At 44.1% G+C, this 20,243-nt stretch overlaps 1 protein-coding gene across 6 annotated transcripts in view; it reads right to left on the reverse strand.

The window, feature by feature from the left end:
- Positions 1–214: 214 nt before the first annotated feature.
- Positions 215–20,243, reverse strand: part of TLE4 (TLE family member 4, transcriptional corepressor) — a 142,196-nt gene continuing 122,167 nt past the window's right edge. For all 6 annotated transcript variants that reach the window (XM_035029001.1, XM_035028997.1, XM_035028998.1 and 3 more), the window contains 10 exons: positions 19,687–19,839; positions 18,152–18,284; positions 17,675–17,868; positions 17,116–17,192; positions 8,131–8,380; positions 6,889–7,136; positions 4,669–4,816; positions 4,129–4,279; positions 3,711–3,787; positions 215–1,895 (listed from right to left, as the gene is read on the reverse strand). In XM_035029001.1, coding sequence (XP_034884892.1) covers positions 1,788–1,895; positions 3,711–3,787; positions 4,129–4,279; positions 4,669–4,816; positions 6,889–7,136; positions 8,131–8,380; positions 17,116–17,192; positions 17,675–17,868; positions 18,152–18,284; positions 19,687–19,839 — 1,539 coding nt within the window. In that variant the 3' untranslated portion in view covers positions 215–1,787. The remainder of the gene's footprint in view (positions 1,896–3,710; positions 3,788–4,128; positions 4,280–4,668; positions 4,817–6,888; positions 7,137–8,130; positions 8,381–17,115; positions 17,193–17,674; positions 17,869–18,151; positions 18,285–19,686; positions 19,840–20,243) is intronic.

Consider the following 20,243-nt stretch of genomic DNA (forward strand, 5'->3'; position numbering starts at 1 on the left):
GCAACCGGTCCTTGATAACCTCCATCTGCTCTCCCTTCTAGTTCTTGAAAATAAAAACAAAACTAAAAAAGGCAATAATAATAAAGCCCAAGTGACTTTAACACCAGTCTCCCTTGAATGAAACTAGTAATTTTTAGTATATGGGAGTGGCATAGTCAAAGACCAAAAATAAACGAAAGCCAGCCAAACAAAGAATTAGAAATAAGCATTCTAGAAGTTATTTATGTTTAATGCTTAAAAGTCTGAATGCACAAACAATCTACCATTATAGAAGTACTGGTGGTCAATACGATGCATTAGAACTATGTACAATGCACAGTTTAGTATCAAAATCTTTCTACACTGTAGAGTTTTACGAAACTGTTAATGACATCAAACACTAAGCACTTAAGACACCGTTTTTTTTTTTCTGCTACCACATTAGGAACGTCAATGGACAGTCCATTTCAACTTGCAGCATCCATCCATTTCTAGTATGAAATTAAGTAATTTGCTACTTATACAATAAAGTTTATCTACACAGTTCTCTTGATTTTGATCCATAGCAGCAAAGGCACTGTACATCAGCAGATCCACAGACTTAGAAGATTTTTAAAGCATTCAAACAAAAAAAAATAATAAAAAAAGGAGTCACATATCATAGTTGAACAGCAACAACAACAACATAAAAGGTAACACAATGTTTCTGGCACAATAGGCACAGCCTGTGTCCATTTCGGGGACATCCAACTAAGACAGGGAAAGAACCGGAGGTAAAGAAAGCAAGTCCTCATCCCAGGTGAGAGTCCATTCTTTCTGGTTTTCAGAGGGAGGTCCTTGCAAATCTCCTCTGCTGTCCTTATTTTGTAAAAGGCTTGACTTGCACAGCAGGAGGACTCCTCCCCTGAATCTGTGCAGTTCCCAAAGAACATGCCAAAAAATAGCCCATAATTTCTCGTAATGACAAAACTGCCCAAAGGTATACATCTCCCTTTGCAAAGAAACGTGGCAAAAATATCCAGAAGGGATTAAGTTCTCTCTTTAGGCCAAATTTAATTTGTTCATCTGTCTATAATACAATAAAAAAAAGGAATTAAAAACTTATTACAAAGACACTTGTCAACAAGTCAAAAAAGAAAAAAAAGAAAAAGTCCAATTACTTTTATCAAATAGAATCTAAAGCTATAGATATATTGGTTAAAGTCATCCAAATAGACTCAAATGAATATGACGTGGCCTGTCATGTTCTAATTGTTCAAATTTCCAAACATTTAAAATAACTAGAAAACAGAAACAAAGAAAATCTAACAACACAGCAACATATTGCTTCCATATGTAATTATACATTTCACATCTCTATACAGTCCTTAGTCTACATTTAGTGACATTTTTCATCAATTATTTTAAACCTTCCTTTCCCCTCCTTTGCAAAAAAAGGGGGGAGGGGTATCAAATACAACGCATCTTCATTATCAATGCAGGAGCAGACAGCTTTATTAAGTCAAAGTTAGAAAGCCTTCTTTAAACAAAATAAATATATTACAGATATAATACATAATTAAAGATTCCATCACTGTTAAGTATGGTTATTCCATGTTCTTCCAAGTAGAGAGCTGAAGATTTGGTATCACAGGTTCTTAATGAGTATTCACAATTCAATAGCAAGGAGGAAGTGGGGGTGAGAGACAGGGTTAAACTCCACAACTGCAATGAGTATTTGAAATCCTTGGTTTTAGATGCAGGGGGAAGAGGATGATAGAACAAAGTGCTACAAGGAGAAGGGGTCCAGTCTGCATGAAGATTTGTCCTTAATAAATAACTTCATAAACCGTGGCCTTCTTATCCCCAGAGCCAGTGACAATGTATTTGTCATCCACAGAGATGTCACAGCTAAGCACCGATGAGGATTCTTTGGACTAGGAAAGAAACAAACACAAATGTAAACTATTGAAAGAAAAACCCATGAGGCGGGGCTGGAAGACACAGAGCAAAGACAAGCGTGAACGTGTCCCGTTGTCCAAACAGAAGCAGCCAGCCAGGCAAGACAGTCCCGGCACTCGCTTACCATGGGGGCGGCCCAGAACACTGCCAGGGACCCCTCACGGCGCTGGGCCACGGGCTCTTGTGCCCGGGACATCAGGTGGCAGGCAAGCCGGCTAGACAAGCACCTGTGCTCTCAAGAAGCAAGGCCTGGTTTCTAATCCTCTTCTCCGGACAGGGAAGAGCAGAGAGAGTGTTCTTAGCATGAACCGTCCTCCACCTCAGTCACATGGCCGGGATGGAGGTCGAGCTGCAGATCACCAGACACGTCACTTCACCTGGGCGAGCCTCCCACCTTATGAACAGGTAAAGACCTCTACCTGCCTGCCACCTCAGCAAGTTGCCTCCGAGTTCAAGTGGAAAATGGCATGGAAAACACTACATTTTTTGAAATTGGGCATGTAAAACTATTTCTAATAGAAAGCCAAATTTTCTCCTGTGTGAAAAAAGGATGCAATCTCCAAGTGGGGAGGAGTTTGGCAGTTAGAGAAATGTTCCATACTTAGGAGTCCTGGATACCATGTTCAACTACACCAACTACAAGGGGTTCAATGTCCACTTTTAACTGAACTGTACTCAACAAACTAACGCCGCAGGATTTTAACCAGAACTCTGAACATTTAAAAAATTAATGCCTGACATGCAGATGCTAACCCACTACCAGTGTTTCTCAAACTTCTCTGACTGTAACCTGTAATTAATCCATTTTATCTCATAACCCAGTATACACATAAGATACAACACTTAAACTTACTATAAAAGATCCACTCTAAGATTTTGTATTTCTTTTTCTTTTTTTTTTTTTTTAGTCCTGGTTGGAACCACCAGAAAGGTTGTGACCCATAATACCAAGAATGTATGTTGTATTCAATTATAAACTTCATGACAGCAAGAATCAACTATTTTTGTCCTACTGATTACCTTGCACAGTATTTTCACTCAATATATGTATTTTTGGATTTAACTGCATTGATCTACTCTGATGACAAAATACTACTCAGTCAAGAAAACTGCAAATCTGTTGTTATTCCTTACACACACACACACACACACACACACACACACAAACACACACAACAAAACACACCTAAAAAAATAACATCTGAAGTGTAGGTTAAAAAAGAGGAGTGTTCTTTAACCACATACCAGCCAGAGAGCACAAAGACTGTGTGTGTGCGCGCATGTTGATCGCGTCTACCATTTGGTCCTCCTACAAGTAATCTGACGCATTACACGAAGTACCACCGAGTCAGTAAGAATAAACATTTCTGAAATTAATCAAGGTTTGCTAAACTTTTCCATAACACTTCTTTGGAAAGAAAAATCAAAGAAATAACAATACTAATAAGAGTATTTAGGCAAAACGCTCAAACTTTTTAAATAGAAGCATGTTAAAGACGTAACACACACACACACACAAATCACAGAGGACGTAAAAACTCTAGTGTATAAACGGGAATGAGGCACGGAGAGCTGGTTAATGCAATGGGCAGTGTCTTGGCTCTGGGCTCGAAAAGGGGACCACCCCCCAGCTCTACGGCATGTGGCTGTGACGTTAGCCTCTCTGAGGCAAGGTCCTCCTCGGACACTTAGGAGCCTTAATAACCTGACAATACACAGAGAGAGTTTGGGTAAACCGCCGCCATGCAGGGAGCATGCAGTAAGTGGGAGCTGAACAAGGTAAGTGTTACCTGGAATATACTGGCCCCATAAGGTGTTCTCCAGGCGTTCAGGAGGTTGTCCTTCCCAGTGCTTACAAACCATTTGCCTACAGAAAGAGAGTGTGGAAAAAGGTTTTGTTCGTGGTACTCTGTCAGACACCGGAGATTTGCTTCACAGAGCACCAAACTATTCACAGAAGACTGTTCTAATTTGCAACAAAAGTTTCTTTTCGCTGGAAACATAAAGCTCCCTGTCCTAGATTCAGTGAGTCATTTATCCTTACAACAAGAGTGAGTGGACTGGCACACGGCATTAGTGACGCAGAGACGTATGTACTTTCCAAGAGGGACACGCTCCCAAACCACAGGAGCGGCGCGCAGACGCACCCGCGGGAGGGCAGACGGAGCGAATCTCACGGACAGGAAATGGACGGGGGCGACGGCTTACCGCAATGGGCAAACTTGAGCGACAGGACGCAGCTCTCGTGGAGATGCAGCTGGTACTTGTCCGGCTTGGTGACGTGTAGCACTTCCACGTTACTGTTCTCCATCCCCACGGCCAGCCACTCTCCGGTGGGGCAGTAGCCCAGAGAAAAGATCTACGATTAAAACAGCTCAGAGTGAGGGTGCCTCCAGAAGACACGCTGCCTCTCCCTGGGAGGTACTACTTCTTCTGGGATGCTACTGAAATTGTGAGGGAAGTCCGGATGATTTGAACTGTACAAGAAGAAATCACAGCCAAATGGGTGATGCCAAAGTAACGCGATACGTCTGCACAGTATCATTTAATGGTCTTTGAAGGAAAAACCTGCTAAAAGCTTATGATCATTTTTTTAATCCTTTAATACATATTACTGTGTTTTGACAGAAAACAATACAACGTCCAGTTATCTAACCTAGAGTCAAAAGTGACTTTGTTACATGGTAACGTCTGTCATACGTGTCACAAACCCGGGTCTTCCGAAGTGTCCCGGGCCCAAGCCCGTACCTGGGAGGTAAAGTCGTGCTGCTGCAGCTGCCGCCCCTCGCGCAGGTCCCAGGACCTGACCGTGTTGTCCAGGCCGCCCGTCCAGAGCTTGGTGCCGTCGTTAGAAATGTCAATACAGCTGGCCCCGTCTGTGTGGCCCTGGAATTGCCTGAAAATGTCAAAATGGAGGGCAAACCTTTGAAAAGTTAGTTTTTATGTGAACTCAATTCCGAGTTCGTTGGTTAGCCACTGTGGAAAACAGTGTGGAGTTCATCAAACAATTAAAAGTTGAATTACCATATGATCCAGTGAGTCCATGACCTATATTCACCCGAAGAAAACGAATACACTAATTCGAAAAGATGTATGCTCCCCTATGTTTATAGCAGCATTATGTACAATAGCCAAGACATGGAAGCAGCCCAAGTGTTCATCAATAGATGGGTAAAGAAGATGTGGTATACATATACAATGGAATATTATTCAGCCATAAAAAAGAATGAGTCCTTGTTTGCAACAACATGGAGGGATACAGAGTATATGCTAATCGAAATAAGTCAAAGAAAGATAAATGCCATATGATTTCACTCATCTGTAGGAATTTAAGAAACAAAACAAACGAAGAAAAAAGAGACAGACAAAGAGACTCATACAGAGAACAAACTGATGGTTACCCGAGGGGAGGTGGGTGGGGGGATGAGTGAAACAGATGAAGGGGATTAAGAGTACACGTATCGTGATGAGCACTGAGTCATGCACAGAACTGTTGAATCATTATCTTATACACTTGAAACTAATATAACACTCAATGTTAATTATACTTCAATAAAAAAAAAATTTAGAACTCCTCAGGGATCAGTTTCATTGCAGGCCTTATTTATAGATTTCACTTGGGTTTACTGTTTTCTAATTATTCAAATAACAGAGGATACACGTAGAGAGATTCAGGTTTAATTGAGATGTTGAACTTCCTGCACTTTTTATTTTTGAACACTTAGAAAGTACTCTGATTCTCATACCAAAAAACGACTGATAGAACCAATGGGAAAAAAAAATCTCCAACTGAAATAAACAAAAGAAAACACACAGCTATATGTATATGAACTAATCAAAAATACATCTAAGACCTATTTTATCACTGTAATACGAAGGAAAGGATTTAAAAGGCTGTAAGGCACGTTATATTCTCCCTTCTACAAAAGCTATGGGGATGCGCACGGGAGCAGCAGAGCAGATTTCGCCAGTGCACAGCAATGCAAACGTAGCAGGCCGTGCAAGACAACGAACAGGCCACGCTCTCACGTAAGGCACATGGAAAGAAACTCAGTGTGGCTCAGCTGCCCCAGGAGCTGGGAGAATGTACAGAAGACACTGGGAAAAGAAGAGATTAGAAGCAGTTCCTTGTAAGAGCCTTACCCAAGATGAAACAAATGACGACTACTTTGTTTTTGGAATCGTACATAGAGCTCAGTCCTGCAAAATATCTGACAGATGGCCAGCAGAGGCCTCTTCTCACATACTCCCCTTGACTTGCGGCTAGATTTGATTACAACCTTCTCACACCCTTCAGCAGATCATCCCTCTTGCTTCCTGCTCTCTCAGGTGCTGACATCGGGAGACTTGTTTCAGGGCATTACCTATCAACACCGATCCCATACAATTTCACTTCTAAGCAGACATCTCAGTGCATTGACCCATCCTTAATGGTGGGATTACAGATAGTCTAGACCATTTCAGAGTAAAGCACAATGCCTGGGCCCGTGGCAGGGGTTCAGTGATGATCTGCTGAAGGAAGACACATGTGGGATACATGTGGCACAGAAGACAGTGCCCTGTGCTATCAATCTTCTCGGTGAGTGTCTATCGACAATGACGGCTGCTTAGCAAGCACAGATGGCAAATTACAGACGTCTAACGAGCTCATGAGGTCATGAGAACACGATGTACATTACTTATGTAAAAATGACCTCATTTTTTTAAAAACCTAAATTGATGATGCTTAGGATAATGTCCAAAAAAAGCAAAGAAAGAAAACAACCCCTCATTTGCTAAGTTCAAAAGTGCAGAAAGTAAGATTGTACGTTAGTAATTTGTTGCTAGCACCTTTAAAAGGAGCCTGTCCCTAACACTTCTTAGTAGGAGAATTCTATTTCACCGTTTTAGACACACACACAGCTCCTTGGCACAGAGCGGGAAAATCGGCTCCCCCGCGTGCCCTGGGCAGGGATCTTGCTGACCCACCTCACCAGCGTCTGGTTGTGCAGGTCCCAGACAGCGATGTTACCGTCACTGCAGCACGAGAAGCAGACCTTGGAGTCGGGGCTGATGGCCAGGGCGTAGCACGCGGGGGCCGAGGACGTCAGCTCTGCCTTGATGCGCGGGGTGGGAGCCGCCAGGTCCCAGATGGACAGAGTACTGGCCTCCCCTCCCACGATGAGGGTGCGACCGTCAGGGAGCAATCGGCAGGAACGGATGTAGTTATCCCTGTTCTGTAGAGACAAAAACCATCAAGAGATCACTCATGAGGAAAGGAAAACAGCATTAACATGAGAGCAGAAATCCATAAAAGTATTGTGTTCCCTCCTTGTTTTAATGAGCCATTTTTACTTATGACAATGATAAAGTGGATTAATGCTAGAAAATTACATGAAATTAGGGAAGTACTTAAACTTGATCTACAAATTTAGTGCTGAGATATTTAATCTTAATTAGCATGAAAATGCAAAGATCTAGACCCAACTCCCACCACCACCACCACATCACCCGGCTGCCTGACTCATTTGTGCGCGCGCGCGCACACACACACGCACGCGCACGCACCAACGCAGGAGCACGCGCAGTCCCGGGCAGCGGCGGCTGATCAAGCAGCATCAACTGGAGGCAAAACCTGGTCAAGGAGTGTTAAGGGACGGGGCGGGGGGAAAGGCCCTCCCAGCTTGTGAGGACCTGGGCAAGTTGGGTACATCAAGTATGTTAAACTGACCTAACATCGTGCAGCAGCAAAAATTCCACTGCTGGTCTAAGGAAGAACGTCCACCTGAATGTTCTGTAAGTGACGGAAGGACAAATGCCCAAGACACAGCCAAGGGGACAGTCTAGTGTCTGCCCGCGAAGTGTGACGTTACTCTGGTCTCACCATGTGACAGACTGAGAGTCAGGTGCACTCTCACAGAAACCCTCCTGGGCTTTTACTTTTCTTATCAGACAGGAAAACAGGTAGCGAGCCTGGGCCCAGGCACTGGGCATGGCTCAGGAAAGCTGCACTGGGGCACGTGCATCAAGAACGGGATAACTCTGCCTGAGGAACTGAAAGACATGCCTCCTCATCAGCGCTCTAAGTCTCCACGTGAAGGGCCACAAACCACGGAAGACAACTACCCACTTGGGATCAATTCCACATGCTGCTTGTCCAACCAAGTCTCTCACTATCCCATCCCATTTTCTGAATGAAGGTGTAAGCCTTGTTCCTCCATGTTCGCTCACCAGACAGTCGAGCTGAGAGACGGGGCTCTTGTTGCCGGGGTGGCTGATGTCCCAGACCTTGACGCAGCCCTTCCCGCCCGTGTACACATGTCTCGTGGGGTTGCTGATGGTCACGGCGCACACCACCTCCCCGTGGTTCAGGGTGTTGATCTGGCGCGCGTGCCGGGGGATTCCAGGTCCTATGAGGGCGTCGGGGGGGAAAGGGACAGGCTGCATCTGACCGTCTGCAGTAACGTGGAAGGAGTATGCTCTAAGGTAGTGGGGAGGAGAAAAAATAGGAAGAGGGGAAGGTTAAAAAATGTTAGTTAACTGATCAGTGTAAGGAGATGAAAAAGAAAACATTTTCAGTGCTACTTATGATTTGCAAATAAGTCAAATTTACCTGGTACAGTAGAAAGAACCTAATTTTCAGAGTCACAGAGCTAGATCTACGATCAAGTGTCAGGTCGACTCTTCACTAACCCCTGTGTGACATAAGTAGTTATTGAGCCTCTCTGAACCCCAGTTCTCATCTTTAAAAGGGAGAGAATGCTACCTCTATTTCACAGAGAATTACATAAGATATCCAACGTCTAGTATAGTACCTACTCCTTCAGGGCACTCTGCCAACTTGCCCTGTTTTCTACTTTGGGTGACTCAGAAGCCTGTGATGAGATTTCCGCCTGTATATGAATTCACCCCAATCAAGTGATTTACTAATGGAGATCAATGAGTCAAAATGATCAAGCTTGAAGGAGTTAAGAGTCTCTAGGCCTACATGGTGAAACGACAGCTGTGACCCCCGCACACACACCAGAATAAGTCCTATCAGACTTGACAATCACTAATTCAAGTAATTCCCAATGAAATTAGGACCTGTAAAAGGCATCCTGTGGGACTACCCCAAAGGCCCACCTATGAGTGCCTATCATCAGCTCCAACTTCAGTTCATCTCCAGGGAAAGCTCTACACTTATGAAAACATTTGGTTCTAAAATGCAACTTCAGTTTAAACATCTCCCTCAAGAGATCTCTATTCTCAGGGCGCTGAAGTCAGGAAGGGCACATCAGTGAGACTATGTGATGCAGGGGTGGGGGGAGGGAGCTGGGCCTGTCTTCTATCATGGGCAATAGCCCATTTCGGAAATTATGTCATTCTGCTTTGGCATGAAGCTTTGGAATGTGCTCTGTTTATAGGAAGAAGTTTACGAAAGACATACCAAGGGAAAGCATCTGTGGGTACACAAAGGGTTGGAGCTTGGACCTATCAGGGAAGTTTTAGAATCAAAACAGTTTATGGTTCCTTAGTGCAAAAAGCTACAGGCTAGCCACATTCATCAAAATTCAGCCCATTACTGAGGGGCCCTCATCACCCTGACTGTCCCCAGGAGGGGTGACGCAAGTATGTGGCTGGGGAAGATGTGGTGGCAGGCAGTGGAGGGCTTTTTCTTTCTCCATCAACAACAGAGAGAGGCATGGACCCGGCCTGCAGCAGAAACATAGTATGCTGAATGGCTGAGGGGGAAGGAGGTGGAAGCTGGGGAGACAAGAGGCAGAAGACATTTCCTCGGTCCAATCCATAGGACTTGGGAGACACACTGGACATGTGACTGGGGGAGAGGTGCGGAGGAGGGTTCTAAGGCTCAAGACCCGAGTGACTCAGGTGGACCATGACACGTTAGTGAAGTGATGGGGACACGCGACTGCAAGGTACGCATGTGAGGAGCTAAATGGTTTGGTTTTCTTCAATTTGAGGGCAGTCGGGAATCCCAACAACTCAACAGGAAGCTGAGTGCTGTGATTCAGGTGAGAGGGTAGGTTAGAAAGACAATGTGTGCTTATCGACTAAGAAGTGACAGTGGAAGCTAAGGGAGCAGAAACAATAATGCTGTAGCAGATTATGCAGTGAGCAGACTAGATGCAGGATCTAGGGGACCGCTAACATCTAAGGAACCTCCAGCAAGAGCAGTCAGACACGGACAATCGAGAGTGACGATGAAGTGCAGGGATGGGGGAAGACAGTCAATCGCTTGACAACTTATTAAGAGATTCAACCATCCAACACGTAGTTCTTGGGTACCCCCGAGTGCCAAGCACCGTACTAGCATGACTGGGGTTACAACAGAAAGAAAAAACCCATATCCCTGGTTCTCCTGAGGTTACAGCCTGTGAGAGTAGGCGGCAGGTGGGTAGAGGGGTGGATTCACTAGTGAGATATTCACATAAATAAATATAAAAATGTCAGACGGTCAATGCGATGAACAGCGGACATGCCAGGTACTGTGGGATTTGACAGAGTGAGGCAATGGGGCTTCGATAGAAAGACGAAGATGGTGTGAAGGGGAGGGGTATGGCAAATATGAAGGCCAGAGTGAGACAGAATGCTTAGTATCCATTTAGTCAGAAACTATTTATAAAATGCCTAATATGAACCAGGTACTATTAGGTGCTGGGGAATCAGGGGCGAACAAAGTAGACGAAGTCCGTATCCTCCAGGGCCAACATCTAGAAGGGAAAGCAGATTCCATATATAAGCAGAAAAGTAAGTAACCTCAGATCCCCATCAGATGCCGAGACACACACACACACACACACACACACACGGTACACAGGTCTAGGCACCATATGAGCGGAGCCAAGGAGAAAGGATGCAGGCCCTGCACACATCGAGGGGGGAACGTGGAATGTGCCAGGTAGAGGAACAAAGCAGAGTCCCTAGAGCAGAACCAAGAGAGAACGGAAATGCACACTCAGTGGAGAACGGCAGCCTGGAGACAGACGGAGGGCAGCAGGAAAAAGGGCCTGGCGGCCTGAGATGAGGAATGTGGATACCATCCTGGGTGGAATGGGAAGTCACTGGGACTTCTGGGCAGGGAGGGACAGGATTTGGTTAATGTTTTCTAAGTGTCATTCTAGCTGCTGGGTGAAGAATGGGTTCTAGGTGGCAGAACAGGAAAAGGATCACTGGACAGGAGGTCTGTGCAGTAATCGAGGGGAGAAGCCAGGGGCTGGGCCTGGGAGACAGTGAGACAGCTGAAACAGATGTGCAATTTAAAAGCTCACTCCGGCTGGGTGGAAGGAGAGAAGGAGAGAAGGCTGCGCTGGACGGGACATCGGGGTTCTGGAAGTGACACAGTGAAGGGCGGGGATGAGACTTTCCTCGTGAGCCTGTGAAGAGGTAACTGAAGGCAAGAAGGACAGCTACAGTCGACGTGGTCCAAGCCCCAAGACGAGGTTACTGGGGGCTGACCTTGTGAACACCAGAGTCACCCGGAATGATGGCAGGCTCTGAGGGAAGGCAGACCCTAAGCCAAGTGTTAAGGCTTTAATAAGCGGGAGATCCCCCAACAAGGTTTGTAAGGATGGGTAGAATCCAATGACACAAGCCTGAAAGGGCAGTTTTCACAAATATATTGAGGAGTTCAGTTCTAGGAAAGACTGGTGGCGGTGCGGAGGGGATGATACAGCCTTTATCACCCCATCATTGGCCCTGAGGATTTCAGGATATGAAACAAATGAAGGGGCGCCCCCTCAGAGAGCTGCAGGTGGAGGGGTCCCCGTGGGAGAAAGTCAGGTGTCAACAGGCAAGGAGGGGAAAGCAGCAGCGCCCGTAGAGAAAGGCTGAGACTCTGAGGGATGACGATGGAGGAAAAGGCTAATTGATTTAGCAATTAAAGAGGTCATGAGGACTAAATCTTAAAGGAAGGAAGAGGAAGGTTATTCCAAGTTTAGATGGTGTTATACATTCTTAATGATAATTTACTTGAAAAGCCATCCCTCCTCTCTAGTATCACTAAGTGGTTTTTAAAGAGCATTGAGAATTTAAATAGTTAAGAAACCAGACACACGATTTCTTTCGAGGTTTTTGGTATGGACATTCTTCAACTCAACCACAACCACTCTGTGAGCACCTACTATGTTCCTGGAACTCCCTTTAACAAGAACGTCAAGAGCCTACTTGCATTAAGGCTATAATGTGGTCCTCTGTTTGCTATCGGTACATGTAAGATACTCAGGACTGGCAAAAAAAAAAACTCTAGTAGATTATCAGATCTCAACTAACTTTGATGTGTAGTTGGCAAGGTGTACTGGAATGTGTAACGAAAGCCAACCCTTCTAGAAATCAGAAACCCAGGCTTGAAGAACTGTTCTTTTTCTACCGGATTAAATGTATCAGTAAGGCCTCTTAGCCACACGCTTGGATACAGACATCATGCTAAGAATACAAAATGAGGTAAGGCACTGGCCTTGCCCCCGAGTGGCTTCTAATCTAGGAAGTGTGATGAGAAAAGCACAGAAATGGCCATGGTACCAGGTGGAAGATGAGAAGTACAAGTTCTGTGGGGGTTCAAAAAGAAAAGACAAAGCTTACGTTTCAATAGTGACATGATACTAGAGATGGGTTTTGCAGAATGGAGGGAATCTCACCGAAGAGGGCGGAAGACGGAAAAACAATTCCGAGGGGGGGGGGGTGCAGAAACAGCAGAGAGCAAGGGCTCTAAAAGGATGGGGTACAATAATGGAAATTTCTGGACTGGTTTTGATCCAAGGATTCATTTATTCAATAACGACCCTGTGGTTAAGTGGTTAAAGGAGCTGGCCTGAGCACAGTCTGATCAAATGTATCAGGAATATATACATTTATACTACCCGCCCCCCCCCCCACAGATTGCTATCTATCTGCTAGAAAAGGGAGGGCTGTAGAAAGGGAGGGCCTACAATGCCAGCCTGAGAACTCCACAGAATTCACTAAAAGGTTTTTGGAGGGAGAACAGGTAGGACACTATTGGGGCAACTGACAGAATACATTTGATCGCAAAGAATACAATGGGTAGGAGGAGAAAGAGACAATTATTCCAATAATCGAGATGCAAGGTAATGGGGGACCTGAACTAGGCTAGGTCAAGGAAGACACTAAAAATTCTGCAGGACTTAACAAATGAGATGTGAGGAAGGAGCCAGTAATTATTGAGTTTCTGAGTTTAGGAAACAAGGACGAAAATACCAATAGTCCTGATGGGCAATGTGGAAGAAGACCTAGTCTGGGGAAGAAGCATCATGATATGATGACTCTGAAGTGCAAGTAATACACACTCAAGATATCTGAGATGTCCAGCAAATAACTACTATTGTAGGGCTAGAGAGAGAGGGTGCAGGGAACCAGAGAATACAGTGACGTGCACTCTTCCAAAACACACACACACACACACACACACAAGCACAAGCATGTGTGCGCGCAGGAGGTGAAAGCACTAAGAGCTCTCTAAGGAAGATGGTAAAGAGAACAGAAACAGCTAGGACTCTGTGACAGAACTACACTTCAAACAATCAAGGCATCTGCAAATCGCTCTTTTTAAAACATGTGCCCTGAAGATGCTATTTTATCTGAATCATCCTCTTTCGATGAAAACTCAGCATATTTAAAGAAGGTCCTTGGCCTTCCCACCCCGACCTCATTTACCCGCTCTAAAAGGCCCAGTTCTGTAATATTGCACTCATCTTTCTCATACTTTGCAACACTTTCTCCAAAGTTTTCAATGTCTCACGAGATGGGACTAGACCCTGAATTCACAATAAAAGGTCTGGCCATTGTACTTTATAAAGTATGCTAAAAATCAGGTTCTAAGTAGCCTATGAACCCACTAGTAGGTCAGCCAAGCAACAAATAATTGTTAAGGGTTTGCTGTGTGTCAAGCATTGTTCCTATTTTGAAAAATCCTGCTTTATAAAAACAAACAGAACAGGGAAAAATTTCGGAATTGTGAGCAGCCCCAAACCAACAAACCTGAGCTCTTCTGTCACGGCTGCATCCATATGCCACGTCCCATAATATAATTAGTACTATGGTTTTAATTGGATAGTTTTACACTATTTATAGATGTCTCATTAAAGTAACAGGTGAGAGAAAAAGTCCATTTTGGGCTTATGTTGAAATTAAACTATGCTGTCATTCCAATTACAAATTGAGTGGAACTCTTGCTAATTCACCAGAATAGACAAGAAGCCCCAGTGTGAATTATTAAATAAACGCTACTTTATTCATTAGTTGGTTGACACGCATTTAATTATAACTTTTGATAACATCTAGCAATTCATTCTGTAAAAATAATTAGGACAGAGATACACAGCTGTTTTAAATCTTTCTGGAGAAAGGCAGTTTACTTTGTGTATGTGGTAGGGGAAGCCTTTAGGTGATTTTGTTTTATGTTCTAGCACAAAAAAAATAGTTGTTTCTGTCGAAACACACACAAGATGAAGTTTCACAATTCTGTATCTTAAGATCTGAAGAGCCACCTAACTGTTATAATCATTTCTGAAAAACCTGTAATAAAAATATATTATCCCTATATGCATAAATGAATGTGAATTTACATGTCTTGACGCCCTCTTGTATAAGACACACCAATGACAGGAACCTTGGAGACTAATTTACTCAATCGAATTTTCTTGGGTCCTTTCTGCCCACTACAGAAATGCAGTTCAGTTCAGTTGCGTAAGCAGTTGAAAACCTGATAATGAATGCCCTGGGGCAAGGCTAAGCTGGAAATGACGCTGCGGTTACCTAAAGAGCCTCATACACCCAAACACGGGACTAAACATGTAACATCTTATCTCACCCTTACGCCCCGCTTGTCAGGGAGGTGCCATCCCTGGTTTACAGATGAGCCAATTGAAGCTCACAAAGCTAAGAAACTGTCTTCTAGTTGTCAACTGGCAGAGTAAAAACTCAAATTTTGATCTGTCACACTCCGGAACTCACTGTTGACCACACCATGCTCTCTCTGGGATTCCTAATGTCATCTGCCAACTGCACGAGATGTGGCTCTATCACTCCCGGAACGAAAATTTGCCACCATCCTCAAACCCATCAACCTTCCCCAAAGGATCGCAACAATTCTACAATGCTAAGAATCAAGACTAGGGGTAGGAAGGGAGTCCAGCTCAAGGCTCAGAAGTGCCTCCTGAATCAGACCAGCTCTAACTCGACAGTGGTTCAGTTGGCCCAAAGCTAACCAAAACTGTCATTCTTCTTCACAGGCACCTAACACCCCTTCACCTCTCTTTACCCCTTGTGCCCCCGAGCAGTAGCTGAGATGAGAGGCACCAGCTCTACCGCTCTAGTGCTTATACCAGAGCTCTGGTGCAAACAGCTAGTTAACCAAGTGGTAACTAGGCAGTACCCGAACATGGGATAATACCTTTTCCCTAAGGAAAGTTCTCCATCCCCACAGGTTCATATGGAACTCATAGGTATTTGAGTTATTTGATTAATCCTATGACCTTGTTATTTAGTCACTGCCTGAAAGAGACCAAACTTTCACCTTCAAATACATCAGAGTTCTTGGTCAACAAGACTTGTAAGTCAGTCAACAACTATTTGCAGAACACACACAAGTACACAGAATTTTATGGTAATGGGTATTTATACCTTTAATTCTCAGGGAACTTAAAGTCTAATTTGCCTTGCCTCCCTTATTAATCAGTCAAATATTTACGGAGCAACTTGGCTATGGAGCCAGAATTGTGTTTGATGCAACAGGGAAGTTTAGCATAGATCTGTACAGAAGTAGGTTACCCAAGAAGTTACACATAAGAAATAACACGATGACAACTAAGCGCCTGAGTGTATAGCAGTGAATAAATAAGCAGTGGGAGATCAGAGAAGAAAGAGACTGGCTGGCCCACCTGCATGCTCTGTCTACCGTGCGTGCGCTCTCTCTCCCTCTCTCACTCATTTAAAAAGTATGTACTGTGAGCACCAACTATGAGCCAGGTACCACTCTAGGCAGCGGAGCTACTTCTATAACTGAATAGCAGAGTTCTGTTCTGTGCTCTCATGGAACTTACATTCAAGCAGGGAGAGGCCGATCACGGCTACAGACAAGTACAAAAAAGGCAGGCAGTAGAAGAGAACAACAATAAGGAGAGGAAGGGAGAGAAGGATGCTCTTTTAGATAGGGCTGGCAGGGAAGAATGCTCTAATAAGTGACATTTTAGCAGACACTTCTGAAGTAAGACAATAAGCCACAGAAAAAGTACTGCAGGAAGGGCCAGTAAGAGCAAATGCCCCGAGGCAGCAAGCCACCAAGGAAGCGTCTGGGGGAAGGGACTTCGAGGCTACTGAGGGTCAAGTGTGGGTAGCAGAGGGCTGGGAGGAAGCACCAGCCTGGAGAAGCTGTGTGGGTACAGCATGTGTGGTGACAGGATGCCAGCAGAAAGAGCCAGGAGCATAAATATACACTTGTGACTAGTAAGGCAGGGAGGGTCTGCGGGATGCTTCCCAAACGGAGGAGAGAGGAAGCTGGGATTTTAAGGGAAGAGCGGGTTATTTTGTAGTCAAGTCTTTGTATCTGGGAAGATGAAGCCAGAGAGCAGAGAGAACCGTGCATAGGTAGTAATAAAAAGGTGCGCTGGACTGAAATGAAGGATGTGGAACGAAATACGGTGAGAGATTAGAATGTATAAGAAGTGGCTGGAAAAACTGATGTGTGCATCTTGTCTTCATAACTCAAGGGGACTGTGAATGCAGATGCTCCAAATATCCAGCTCACGGGACAAGAAGCCAAATGAGCAAAGCCACCTTTTCCGCAAACACAACTGAGCATAAGACCACACTTCTTTCTTCTCACAGCCTTTGAAGTTTGGCACGTCTTTTCCCAACACGCTCAAATTTTGAGCATCCAGGTTTGCACCTAAGACGGTTTTTTTCAAGGCAACAAAAGAATTCAGTAACAGACGTAGAGAAGACCTGACTGCTGGAGATGCCTCAGTAATTTGCATTTCCATATTAGAAGCTCAAGATTTTAAATTGAAAATACAAAACTCCACCTCATTACTTCTTTCCTTGTGCAAAGAGAAAATGGAAATTCTTTGCAACGAAAAAAAAAAAAAAAAACGTTGAGCTCCAGGAATTCCCCCCCGCTGCCTAGCAGTGCTCAGCCGAAAGGGCCGGCAAGGGCCCAGGGTCTGGCACACGGCGGTGAGCATGAGGCTCAGGGGTACTCACGGTTTTCCTCCCGGAATGCCTGTCAGGTTTGGAGGTATGGCTGGCACGCGCATGTGATGGTGTGGATCAAATCCAACCTACAATTTTCCCAAGCAAAACAACAAAAACATATGCAGTTACATTAACTCATCTCAGCCTACTGAATACCTCTCTAGGTCTTGGGAGAACACAGACCTTAAATACGATTTTAGAGATATACAGACAAACAGATCTACTGATGAAAAGACAGGATGTTTATGATTTTCGGGGTAACATACACGAAAAAAAATTATTTGTATAATTTTTGAAGCTTATAATGGCAACATAGGGTTCACTACATTCATGATCGTCCGCTCTGCTCTTGTAGGTTTAAAATTAAAAGTAAACCTAAAATAACAAGGACATTTCCTCTCCTTAGAAAAGGAAATGGATCTCACCGTACAACTGTGTGTAGTTTAATTTACAGATAGGACGGGTCCCTCTACAAATACCTCAAATTACATATACTACGTTCAAAACTACGTCTGGCGATCCTGTGAGCCACGGGATGGGCTGGTTTCTCGAAGGCCCACAAACGTACCACCGGCGATCTCCCGTAGGCAGCAGCCGCGGCGGCAGCGGCGGCGGCCGCGCTCATCTGCGGAGAGATGTTGTGTAGCCCAGCATAGGCGGCGCCGGGACTGGTCAGCTCCCCGTTCATCCCGGCGTGGGGCACGATCCCGAATGGGGTCGGATACGGACAAGGGACTGCCATCGGGGTCCTGAGGCTTGAGGCTACAGACCAAAATGAAAGGAGAATAGAAAAACCAAGAACTCGGGAGACAATAAGGAAGTAAGGCATTAACATATACCTTAAAGAAAAGTAGTGCCCGGGGCTCAAATTCGCTTAATGTAATATTCTCAAAAATCATCAAGGCGTTTGGTTCAAGTTAAGTAAGTAACTCTAACAGCTTTACGAGGCTGGTTATTACTACTCTTACGGTAATGCACTGTTTAAACTGCTTTAATGTCTTTAAAACCATGAAGCATAAATACACAGAAAACCCTTCTTACTAACCCAAGGGATCGACTCCCGGTGGTTTTCCAGGCACAGGCCTCAATCCGGGAGTGGAGTTACTGCCTGGAGTGGGTGCATCGGTTCGTGGAGTAGGGGTATTAGACTTTGAAACAGGAGTAGTAGATTTTTCATTCTAACAAGACATGGAAGAGAATAGAGTGGCAATCAGAATACAGTTTTAATAATGATATTAAACATTTAAAAAGGCAAGTCAATGGCGCCTGGGTGGCTCAGTTGGTTAAGCAACTGCCTTCGGCTCAGGTCATGATCCTGGAGTTCCAGGATCGAGTCCCGCATCGGGCTCCCTGCTCGGCAGGGAGTCTGCTTCTCCCTCTGACCCTCCCCCGTCTCATGCTCTATCTCATTCTCTCAAATAAATAAAATCTTAAAAAAAAAAAAAAAAAAAGGCAAGTCAAAAGGAAAAGAGAAAGAAATGGAAAAAGTTCTTCAGGTTGGGCCTTTATTTTCCTAATTAAAAAGAACAAACCAACAAACAGAAAGAGTTCCCTGAGACCACAAAACCAACGTTCAGGAGGATATAAACTGAAGCAGAATTTAGCGTAGAGTAAATGATTTCCAGGAAACTGGGTCTGAGTCAGACAGAGGCTGACAAATCATGACGTCCTGTGACCAAACACTTGCTGGTTGCTTTGATTTAAGGCTGCTTGAGCTGGGTTCCTGGTGGACTGTTCATGTCACAAGAGGCTTCCCGGTTAACGGGTCCCCGTAGAACAGATCCATGCCCCGATCAGCATAGAGGAGTTGCCAATACAAGAAGGCGAGAAGGCCAAGAGAGAACAACAGAAAAAAACTTAATGTAGTCCCATGCCAGACACATCCCCCTAATATGCAGACCAACTGAGGAACTTTCTTTCCTTCAGCTGTGAATTCAGAAGGTTATTTGAAAACTGAGTCTTTTTTTTTTTTAATGTTATGTTACAAGGAAATAACTGGTGAGGAAAAAGGAAGACATACACACAAAAATGCAATTAACTACAGAGCCAGAGAAGAGGGGGGTATGGGGGAGATTATCCTGACTTGCAAGCAGTTTCATTTTTGCATTTGTGATTTGTGGTGTGAGTCAAGGTAGACTTTTGTAAATGACAGATTATTTCTTAGATGGGAAGGGAAAATTATTGCAGTCATATACAGCTTGGTAATTCAAACAAAGCTAGCAACAAAATCACATCCCAGCCGAAAACTAAATTTACCATAAACCATAGGTGACAAAACCATCTCTGTAAGCCCAATGTGTATTTCTTCATTTTTGCTGAGACACGTTTCACTCAATTTCCCCATATCCCTCCCCTATCCTTGCAAAAAGACTCATAAAACAAACATCTATCACCGGTAAGTCAGTAAACCCATTGTGTTCCCAAAGTACTTTTGTCAATTAAACTTGAATACTGAATGTATACATATATTTGGAAATAAGAGTCCTATAGAAAAATGTGAAAAATACCAAATTTAAAAATAATCAAAGCCAATCATCTTGAAACAGGCAAGGCTAAGAAAGATGATGAAGAACAGCTTACAAGGCTAAGTTCTTTGGATTTGGAGGAAGGAGTGCTGCTGGAGGACGCAATAGAGGCTGGACTGATGGGGGCATCTTTCTTGAGCAGGCGCGTCTTGTCCAGGCCATTCTCTCTCGGGGAGTGTGCTGGGCTCCCTCGAGGGGAAGATGGATCCTACGAAGGAACATCAAGGGCATTAATGCAGACAGCACATTCACAATGCTAGAGTACTTGAGTGTGGATGTTTCTAGTGGAAAGCATGGAGCAAAATGTTCTGTAATAGATAATAAAAGACGTACCAAATTGCTGAAGAAAATACTTGGTACTGAGGTCAAAGATATTTATAGCACAGCTGACCCTTGAATGACATGAGTTGGATCTGCGCAGGTATACTTATATGCAGATTTTTTTTGGTAAATACACTATCGTACTATAAACTGTATTTTCTCTTCCTTATGATCTTCTTAATAACATTCCTCTAGCTGTCTTTATCATAAGCATAGAGTATGTAACACACAAAATACGTGATCATCGACTGTTTATGTTATCATAGGCTATTAATAGTTAAGTTTTGGGGG

This window comes from Mirounga leonina, unplaced genomic scaffold (genome assembly GCF_011800145.1).
Source record: "Mirounga leonina isolate KUSES-001 unplaced genomic scaffold, KU_Mleo_1.0 Mir_224, whole genome shotgun sequence".
Classification (NCBI taxonomy): domain Eukaryota; kingdom Metazoa; phylum Chordata; class Mammalia; order Carnivora; family Phocidae; genus Mirounga; species Mirounga leonina.